This window comes from Oryzias latipes, chromosome 19, assembly GCF_053564925.1.
Source record: "Oryzias latipes strain Hd-rR chromosome 19, Olatipes_Hd-rR_3.1".
NCBI lineage: Eukaryota > Metazoa > Chordata > Actinopteri > Beloniformes > Adrianichthyidae > Oryzias > Oryzias latipes.
This window is the reverse complement of record NC_136255.1, coordinates 23700529-23711156: the sequence shown is the minus strand read 5'-3', so window position 1 is coordinate 23711156 and position 10628 is coordinate 23700529. Positions and strand designations below refer to the sequence as shown.

At 41.4% G+C, this 10628-nt stretch overlaps 2 protein-coding genes across 4 annotated transcripts in view; one reads left to right on the top strand and one right to left on the bottom strand.

Moving 5' to 3' along the window:
* Window positions 1–783: 783 nt before the first annotated feature.
* Window positions 784–9340, top strand: LOC101156203 (cAMP-dependent protein kinase type I-alpha regulatory subunit). Of its 3 annotated transcripts, none has more exons than XM_020712115.3 (11): window positions 784–1007; window positions 2519–2733; window positions 5167–5337; window positions 5413–5504; window positions 5583–5644; window positions 5722–5768; window positions 5839–5997; window positions 6084–6144; window positions 6231–6352; window positions 7227–7308; window positions 7379–9340. In XM_020712115.3, the coding sequence occupies exons 2-11, from the start codon at window positions 2560–2562 to the stop codon at window positions 7549–7551; spliced, it is 1143 nt and encodes a 380-aa protein (XP_020567774.1). In that variant the 5' UTR covers window positions 784–1007; window positions 2519–2559; the 3' UTR covers window positions 7552–9340. The 3 variants fall into 3 exon arrangements, with proteins under 3 accessions (XP_020567774.1, XP_020567773.1, XP_004080214.1); XM_020712114.3 differs by having other exon boundaries at window positions 895–1024; XM_004080166.5 differs by having other exon boundaries at window positions 937–1099.
* Window positions 9341–10182: 842 nt separating this feature from the next.
* Window positions 10183–10628, bottom strand: part of LOC101172029 (cilia- and flagella-associated protein 337) — a 30835-nt gene continuing 30389 nt past the window's right edge. Inside the window, exon 27 of the mRNA XM_023949092.2 lies at window positions 10183–10575. Coding sequence (XP_023804860.2) covers window positions 10305–10575 — 271 coding nt within the window. The 3' untranslated portion in view covers window positions 10183–10304. The remainder of the gene's footprint in view (window positions 10576–10628) is intronic.

The following is a 10628-nucleotide window of genomic DNA, read 5'->3' as shown; positions in this document are numbered from 1 at the left end:
AACAAACTAGTTTGTCTTTAGCCGCATTTCATTGGCTAGATCTTTCCAAGCTGCCATATGATTGGACAAAGCAGCGAGACATCAAATAAGACCCGCCTTCTTGGAAAAATGTTACTGTTGATTGGTCAGGGGCACCTCGGGTTTTGTCAGGAGGAAATGTTTTGGTGATTTCATTGGATAGCACAAGGAAAGCCAACTCAAAAACAACCCCCCTTTTGGTTAAATTCTATAAATTACGTCAATTTTATTTGTCATAGAGCTTTATGCAAATTCTACATGAACCTTGGCTTATGAAAACTTGTTCTGCTGGATTTTATTTGTTAATTTCTCCCCAAAAATTGTGTCTTTTGGTTCTGTTTCAACTACTTTTGTTGTTTCTTTGTTCAACTACTTTGTTGTTTTTTTTGTCCGTCCTCTATGTTGTCTTCTTATTTGACTTGTAACGTTTTCATTTTCCAAAGTAAGTAAATAAATGCAAGTATAAGTTGATTTATTTAGTTTTTAAAATAAAATAAAAAGTGAAGTTGAAAAAAAAGAGGAAACATTTATTTTTCTAATCAACTTTATTAACAAATATTCTGTAACCGACTATCAAACATTGAAACACTGTGCAAATGACAACATTTTGACATTTACCAGAAAAATAAACAAAAATGGGAAAAAAGCCATAATAATAGCAAGATAAAACAGGTAAAATAAATAAAAAAAATAATAATAAAGATAAGGGATTCTGCGAAAGTCTCGAATGTGACCATGTGTCAACTGTTCTAACAGCTTTTTCGTAGTGTAGGATTCAGTACTATTTAGAAACAGAATCCTTTTTTTTCTGAAAAATAAAAACTTTTAAACCTATACTTTAAATCAAAATTTGGTGCGATCGCTTTAAGGTTGCCAGGGGAAACGGGCTCATATGTCAGAACGAGAAGGATTGACGTCAATGACGGCTGTTGATTGGTCCTCAACCGTATCCGGTGGGGCAGCGGTCCAGGGCCAGGAAAAAAATCGAAGTGAGGAGGAGGATCGGGTAACGGGGCGCTTTATAAAATATCTAATCTACCGAGTGTCTGTCGAAAGGCTCGGTGGGATTTTACAGTTTCAAGTGAGTGTTTTTGTTGTTTCGGCGCGTGGAGCGTTTGACCTTTAAATGGGTGAAATTTGTTTCCTTCGTTCCTCGTTTGTTTATGCTAGAACTCAAGATGGCGTCATTGAAGGGGAGCTTTGCCTTTGCACTGAGCTAGCCAGCTAGGCATCACACGAGACGCGCTCATTACGGCACACCGTAGGCCACAGATAGTCGATTAGGATCTTAAATTGGACAAAGAAATAACTCATCATAGTAATAAGAATCGATTTTTGTGTGTGTTTTTAATGTAATCCTCTGGCTGTAGTTGACTTGGCTGTTGCTTTCTGCTTGTCGAACTAGCTATCCTGACGCTAGTAGACGAGGCTCGAGGAACATAAGCTAACATATTTCCGTGGTTGTAAATAAACTGTTGTTTTCTGCATGTAGTTTTTTTTAAGTATAATTCATTGTAATGCATCCTTACAGTTAGTTACATGACATCACATTGTTTTTGCTAAATACGTACTGTTTCTGTCGTTAACGCTTCTCCATGTAATTTAATGAGACAAAACATTTGCATTTAATATTTTATTACTCTGTTATTAGATAAATGTAATAGATGCAAACACAATAGACAATGTATTTATTCCTAAATAACACATCAGACCTGAACAGATTATTGTCTGGCTTGTATTTTGCTCTAGTTTGGACTAAACCAAACTCAAGTTTCTACCTCCTGTCGTAGTTAGCTACAGTAAAACGATGCCAGACTCATTTTTGATCACATGGTTCGTAATCTCCCTCCTATTATTGGTGTGTGTGCGTGGAGAATGACTGTGGAGAAGACAAAGCGCATAGTTTGATTTGTTCCCCGGGCCTCGTCCTTGACCTTTTATTCATCTAAAGGGCACACATTGATCCCAACTAGGCTTTAGAAATGCATCTGAAACCATGACTGAGATCACAGTTGGTCAAGCTTTATTCAGGCTCTTTAGCTCTTAAGCGGTAGTGTAACCTAAAAATGTACATCAAAGTAAAAATAACTAATATTTCATGATTATTTCACCCTTTCTTCCAGAGGATTTTTCAATTCTAGAATGAGAGAGTTCATTCTTATGGAGAATTTAATCCCTGATCTTTAATGCCCAACATATTTGTTTAATATTGTTCAGTTATGCCTCCTTAATACAGATTTCGTTGCTCTCTTTCAGTTTGATCTCTTTAGTGAGATATGTTTGATCGTATCATATGACCACTTTTTGCTCTGTGGTTGTACTCATCCTGTTTTTGAGCTCTTGGGTTGTCTTTGTCTCTCATGACATTGGTCTCTGCCTATCTTTTTTGTTTTCCTCCCCATCTTGAGAAGAAAGTTTTAAATTTACATCACTGAATCTGTGAATCCCACGTTGCTGATTTGACATCCAGCTGTTTTTCTTTTTCTTTTCCCCACTCCAGCACAAGGGTAGAGGTCACAGAGCAGGGTTGCGGTTGTCGTCATGGCATCTGGAAGCACGAGCAGCGAGGAGGAGCGGAGTCTGAGGGAGTGTGAGCAGTACGTGCAGAAACACAACATCCAGCAGTTGCTGAAGGACTGCATTGTCCAGCTGTGCACCTCCAGGCCCGACAGGCCCATGGCTTTCCTCCGGGAGTACTTCGAGAGGCTGGAGAAGGTTGGTTTGCCCTTAAACTGTAACTTTTAGTGGACAGATGTTAGGATGAGCATCCCAGAACTCACGGCTTAGTCACAGTCTTCAAAGACTGTGACTAAGCCGTGAGTTCTTATTTAACTTTCACACTGGCTGAAGAAGGGGCTGCACGGTGGCACAGTGGTTAGCACTCTTGCGTCATAGCAAGAAGTCCCCCGGTTCAAGTCCTGGCTGAGTGTGAGAGTGTGTGATATGTGGCCCTGCGACAGACTGGCGACCTGTCCAGGATGTCCCCTGCCTTCGTCAGCCCCGTGACCCCGAAAGGGACAAAATGGAAGAAGATGAAAATGACTTGCTGAAGAAGATCATATTATTTATTATGTATTTATTTGTATATGTTTTATTTAGCATTAAACATATACAATCTGTTCTGTTCAGATCATTTTTTGATCTATTTTAAGAGTATTTCCAGCCGTCTTTTAACTATGACTATATTGTTTTTAGCCAAATTGAAAAAACCTGTAGAGCGCAGAGCGTCAGTAGCTCCTTAGAAATTCACCTCTGAGTTGTGGACGGGACCGTTGGCGCAGACCAATTCCGTCCTCAATGCTGAGAGCTCAGCACAGGGAGCTCATGGAGTATTTTCTACGCCATAAAGACAATCTTTTGTCGTTAGCGTCTGTTTCACAACAGTATGAATAAAGAAATACTCAGTAATGCAATTTTGATTTTAATATGTCATCAGAAAAATGCCACAAGAACCTGTTAAAAACATAAACACAGTATTTTCACTGGTGTGGGCTTCTAAAGTTATGTGTTTTTCTGTCAGTGTGCTAAAGCATGTGCGTATATATTGATATATGCACATTTTTATATCCATTTTTGCATTTTTTTCTGATTGTATAGTAGGCAAACCAAAAAAGTTAAATAAGTAAACATTAAATAACAAAACACAAAACAAAAAAAAAATCAAAAAATGTCTTTTCTTAACTCTGCAGGGGCATTTAAAAAAATCTTTTTAGCTTTTACCAGTGTCTGAAACCAAACCCTTGACTTGTTATATACCCAGAAGTTTATAAAAACAGATTGTAACAAAAAAACAAACACGTAAAGACGTGATTTTAGAGTTTTTAAATGCAAAATATTTGACACATTTTGAAAAAAACCTTCTGTTCACACAAACCTGAGCGCTTGAGGAAGCCATCTTAGAAAGATTTACTGTAAATATCAGGTAATTGTTAAAGTGCTTGTTGCAAAACAAGCTTTTGGCTGTGATGTCCGTCTCCATAATCACTACCTTCAATTGTTTGTCTTGTTTCTTTTTCCCCTAAACTGTTGAATAAATACAACTAGGGCTGCACGATATGAGGAAAACTCGCAATATGCGATATTTAAGGTTAATATTGCGATAACGGTATAATTTGCGTTATATAAACAAATAAAAAAATAAACAAAAACATCATTCCCATTTAATTGCAACAGTTTAAAAATTATACTCCAAATGACCCTCGTTGACATAAGAGACATACATCTAACATAATAGGCCTCCATCCGATTGGTCAACAAGGTGAAGGCGTCCATCTGATTGGTCAAAGCATAAAGGGATTTATTTGATTTGTTAAATGCTTTAAGCTGCCATAAGGTTGTATTAACACATTTAAGGTTTACGATTTATTGCGATTTTCACTGTCTTTTGCGATATGCATATTGCAGAAGTGGATATTGCGATAACGATAAATTTGCGGTATATTGTGCAGGCCTAAATACAACCTATAGCCACACAAGTGAAATTAAATCAAATAACTTATTTTCTTTGGTTTTTCTGTGTTGTTTTTGCTTCTCCAGCACATTTAGTCAAAAACTGAAAGCTTTATTTCAGCGGCAGTTTGAAATAGTCGAGCATTGACACTGTAAATGCCATTAAAACAGTTTTCTTAGAACTTGACATGAAGTCAGGAGAATTTAGTGACGTGTTTCTCAAACACTGAGAAAAAGTTAGCCGTTAAATTAATTAGTCGTACCCAGAGCCAAGAAAATCCCTTTGTCTTTGAACGCAGAGGAGCAGGTTTCCTCGTCGGGGAGGAAGGGGGACCTTCATGACCAGAACCCTCGGTCTCCTCAGAACCCGGAGGCTGGGATGTGCCCATGCTCACTGGAGTGCAGACTTTCTGCACTCTTATGTTTTTGACATTCTGCCAAATGCATAAAACCACATTTGCTGATAAAGTCACGTGATCTCAGCTGAGGAGAGTTCATTTCTATCGGCAGACTAACGCAGCCATAAAAGGCAGAATCTGAAATCTTCTACAATTTGGGTCAAACTTTTTTGCACCAAACCTGCAACTTTTTGCAGTAAAATTAGAAGAGCTGGTTATTTTCTATTTTTTTTGTCTAATGAGTTTCATTCTTGAGGTTGTGAGTGCCGTCGCTGACTCAGTTTCTTAACCGCCTTAAAAGGAGGAGGCCAAGCAGATTCAGAACCAGCAGAAGGCCGGCAGTTCTCGCTCGGACTCGCGTGACGAGGAGGTGTCTCCCCCCATGAACCCTGTGGTGAAGGGTCGCAGGCGAAGAGGAGCCTTCAGCGCAGAGGTGTACACAGAGGAGGATGCAGCGTCGTATGTCAGAAAGGTAAAAACTCAAGTCGGCGGTGAGGAACGGATGAGGGGAAAACCTCCTCTAACCACTTTCTACCTGGGATTCCAGGTCATTCCTAAAGACTACAAAACAATGGCTGCTCTGGCTAAAGCTATAGAAAAGAATGTTCTCTTTGCACATCTGGATGACAATGAGAGGAGGTACGGATAACATTTTCACCTTAAACATCGGTATGGATTGCAACTTTTTGGATAATCAAATGAATCTTTTCTTTCTAGTGACATTTTTGACGCAATGTTTCCAGTCACCTATATTGCTGGAGAAACCGTTATTCTTCAAGGTCAGACTGACGGGGAAAAGTTGAGCGATGTGTTGAAACCTTCATGTCTGACACGCTGGATTTTTCTGTTCTCTCAGGTGACGAAGGTGACAATTTCTACGTCATCGACCAAGGAGAAATGGACGTAAGTATCCGCCTCGTGGCTTTTTCTGGGACATTTGTCCGATCTACTTACTACCTTTCTGCTCCGACAGGTGTACGTGAACAACGAATGGGTGACCAGCATTGGCGAAGGAGGAAGCTTCGGAGAACTGGCGCTGATCTACGGCACCCCCAGAGCGGCCACGGTCAAAGCCAAGACCAACGTGAAGCTGTGGGGCATCGACAGAGACAGCTACCGGAGAATACTCATGGTGAGGCCGCTGTTTCTTCTGTCGCTGGAACCACAACCACTTCTGGTTGTGTTGGGTTTCATTTACACAGTTGTCTGTCTCTTTAGGGAAGCACTTTGAGAAAGAGGAAGATGTACGAAGAGTTCCTCAGGAAAGTCTCCATTTTAGGTGGGTTGCATTCTTTCAAGTCTTCTTCATCCATGAAAGACCATGAAGGTGTCTGTCTGCTCATCTGGAAACTCGTCCGGTTTCAGAGTCTCTCGACAAGTGGGAGCGTCTGACAGTCGCCGATGCCTTGGAACCGGTCCAGTTTGAGGATGGACAAAAGATCGTGGTGCAGGGAGAGCCTGGAGACGAGTTCTTCATCATCTTGGAGGTAGCTCACTCTTCTACGGATGAACGCGAATCGATCAGATTGTTTCATTGGTGCCAAATCACGCAGGTTAATGCTTTAACACAGAAGCTTCAGTGTTGACATTCTGTCGACTACTGTAACAGAATGTAGCATAAACATTTGATAAGTTACAGTAAATCAAAGACTGTGTGTTAAAGGCTTAAAATTATTACCGCATTTCTTCATAGTATAAGTTCCTCATATATATAAGTCGCTCTGGAGTTTCCGTCGTACGTTTGGGAGAAAAGTGCAACTTCTGAACAAACCAGCTAAAACCAACAAACTGCTGCGTTCACACCGAACCTGATGGAGACGACAAAATTGCAGCCACCGCCTCTTTTGACACACGTTGCATGTGGGAGGGGCTACCATCAATTTAGGCTCACTGTATACCTCATTTACAACGCATGGAAGACACGGATGATGTGGAGAGGGCAGGTTCATTTATTTTGGAGCCACCTTGGAGGCAGGGAGGGTGAAGTGTCCTGCCCTAGGACACAACGACAGTGGGCTGGGGGGAGGGGGGATCGACCCCGACGACCCTTCGATCAATGGACGACCTGCTCAACCACCTGAGCCGCTTTTGAATGCGGAAGCTTGAAATGTGCACAGGTTTGTGTTTTTGTGTTTGTGTCATTCCAAGCCCAATGTGAACCTTAGCATACGTCGCACTATTGGCCAAACTATGCAAAAGAACGAAGAATACGGGACACGTAAACCATTGTTGCTGAATGTTTTCAGCATTTTTAATGAGCTCCTGCATCATTTCAGTAGTCAGATGTCAAAGAAGATTCTTGAATTGTTGACAAAGCTGTTAGCGTGTGGCTGACGGGATGAGGCGTCTGCTTGTTTTCAGGGTTCTGCAGCCGTTTTGCAGCGCCGCTCGGAGCACGAGGAGTTTGTTGAAGTGGGGAGATTAGGCCCTTCGGATTACTTTGGTAAGAGCCGAGGCGTGGATTATCGTCCAATGGATCTGCCTGTTTCTGAAACTGTGCCGTCGTTCACCAGGTGAGATCGCTCTGCTGATGAACCGGCCCCGCGCCGCCACCGTGGTCGCCCGCGGCCCCCTGAAGTGCGTTAAGCTCGACCGGCCTCGCTTCGAGCGGGTCCTGGGCCCTTGCTCGGACATACTCAAACGCAACATCCAACAGTACAACAGCTTTGTGTCGCTGTCCGTCTGAGGGAGCGCTTGTCCTCCCCTTCTCTGCTGCCCTCACCTCTCACCCTCCGTCCTCTCAGACCCAGGGTCCTCCAATGCAATTTGCTTTTTCTTTTCCTCTCTTTTGGCCCTCTCTTTGTTTAACACACACACACACACACAGATGGTTTTGCTGTTACACCCGCCTCGCAGAGGTGATTTTTGGCCACTCACCAGCGCTTCTACCAGCTGCTGTACGCTACCTTGTAGGCACGGTTTTTCTCATTTGTGTAAATACCTGTGAATTTTTCCTTTGAAACGAGAGATCTGAAGGACTTCAGAGACAGACAATCAGACCCGGCCGGCGCTTTCAGTGTTCGTTACGTCACAGATCGAGGGGAAGATTACTCGGCTTCCTTTTTGACACCCGATTAGGTTCACATAGCAGAGATCAAGAACTGTCGAAAGCAGGAAGAACGTTGTTGCACCTTTTATTTTTTATTTTAGGTTCCAGCTCCAATGTTACACATTTAATTGCGCTTTTATTTTTTTTTAATCGTACGAGGAGACAACAGCGTGTCTGATTTGCTTCGTTTTGAGAAAGCTTGTACAATTTAATTTTTTGTGTGTGCAGCTGCCAGGCTAGTGCCAAATGTTAAATGATTTTTTTTCACGGCGCTGAGATGCATAGCCATGGAAAATGCAGTGCGTAATCTGTTTCCTGGAACTCCAGCAGGAAGTAGTTGTTATTCTTAATGTCCTCTTTAATTATTGTAAAGACCCTGAAAGAACTGCCTTGAATACTCTAACCGTGGAAATAGGAAGAAAAAAAAGAGTATTAAAGTGAGTTTCAGTATTCAGCTTCCTTCAAAATTAACTTCTGCTATGGTTTGTAATCCAAATGTGAGCAGAATATAGTCAGAAAGTTATATTACTTATGGTAAAAATGGTTCGGAGTGAACTTAAAAAAAATGTTTAACTGTCTTTTGTAAACATTTATTTTTCCATAAATTCTATTGTAGGTGTCCAGTGCCACAAATGATTAAATAAATGCTTCTTCTTGTCAACTGACATAACAGTATGTAATTGTATTGTGTAAAAATGTGACAGGGGGGGAAAAAGAAACCCCCCCAAAAACAGTGATTGACGGGGTTGTCGGTTTGAGATGCGTGTCGTTGCTGAGTTGGAGAGGAGGCTGCAGGTTGACGTGGTTTTGCTTCAGAGCCCGGTGACCTGGTGAAGGGGGGTTTGTTACAGCTTCAATGCTTCGTGACTATTTAGCATCTCTTACTTTTCGTTCTTAATTTTTACTTTTTATAAATATATCGCGTCCGAATCACGTCTGGATTATATTCTTAACTCTTCATTCCTTCATGCTGTCAGTGTTTGCCTCGCTCGTTCGAGGCGTTGGCTTCGTTTCGGTTCGGTTGGCGTAGCCCGAATGCCGATTGAACTCCCAGTCACCCTCTCAGTTCTTCTCGTGGAGGCGATTTCCGTTGACGGCACATCCCGCCCGATCCATAGGAAACGTTCATTAAAGCCGTTTTCGTGTAAATAGCGGCATCGATCCACAGCATTTCCAGCCACTCTGCAATTGTCCCGGTTTGCCTTAGCTTACTTTACCTGGGCTTATTGTAGTATGCAGTCACTCCTGCGAGCCTGACCTTCAGTGAGTTTGCTCGGTGTGCAGCACAAGCAGCTGCAGGCCGCCAGAGGACCATTCTTTTTCTATTTCCCATGTATTTAGTTTGACTTCTGTGTGCAAAGATGTTTATCCTTTTGGTATAGATTGTTCCAGATGGCAGTTTAAGCAATAAAAAGTAAAAAAATCATTCAGCTTGATTGTTTTTTTTTTGCTTTAAACTCCACAGTTGTCAGTTGAATATGACAGAAATTAAAGGTGGAGCTTCAGTTTTTGGACTTTTGTGTTATTTGTATTGAATTGAATTTGTGTTTGTTGTTTTTGTTTTAGTGAAATATATAACAGTTTTGTCCAATCTTTAGCAAAAGAAAGTTTTTCTTGTCTGGTTTGTGTAAAACGTTGGATACCACATCTGTCCACTAGAGGGAGACATTTTGCTACTTTATGTGAAGGATAGAAAACTTAAAAAAAGGCAAAAATTATTTTCATTTATGTTTTTAAAAAAAAAGATTTGTACGTTTTTAAACTTTTATTTATTCCAAAATCAATTTAGTAATTCTCTAAAAACCCGTTTGTTTTCTCAATGTGTGAGATGAGAGCCCAAAAACAAACAAACTAGGGATTTATTGCCAAAAAAATGCAACCCACAATTGCTAAAGTTGCAAGATAAAGGGCAAAAATTGTGAAATGTTGCCAATTTTTCCATTGTCTCAGCCTGTCTGCAGTTGACAGGACAGGAAAGTGTTTAAATTATGATGAAACAGGAGATTACACGTCTGGGAAACAGGGTGGAGTAAACGACAAGGATTTCTTAATAGGCAGCACTTTTCCCCTCCACTCACACCTCTGTTATTTAAAAAAAGAACAAAATCTCTTCAGAACTTCTGTTCTCTTCTCTGCCGCTTATTTCAGAAAGATTGAAACTCATGTGAATTTTGAGGCTAACAGTTGTGGTCAAGTCAATGTAAATGCATTACTTTCCTTATGGTGAAGTGGTTCACGTTGGAAATACCTTTCAATATAATTCCCTCGTCAGGTTGCATTTGTTTATTTAAGGTTTTAGAAAAAAATCAAAGCCTCCGAGGCTCAAAACGAGGATGCACTTCATCATGAAGTCTTAAGAATGAGCCGCGCTGCTTTGGTTTGGCCCTGTGTTACCTGGGCTCTGTTTTCTGTGTCACAGTCTGAGTCTCAGCTGTGGGTTTAATAAAGTCACTGGTGATCACTTCCTCCTTCCCGAACCTCCGGACGCAGCGCTGGACCGTTCGGAGAACCTTCTGCAACCTGCGGTCCAGAGCCAGGAGGTGTGGCTTGGTCAGAACCGGCCGTAACAGATCTGTCTTGAGGGACTCCATCATCACATCACTCAACCTGAACTCAGATTGGGCCAGGAGCTGCAGTCTGAGCAGCGTGGAGCGTTTTATCCTGAAAAAGAAAAAAAAAAAAATGGTGGCAAGTGAGTAAAAATGAAAGCTTTT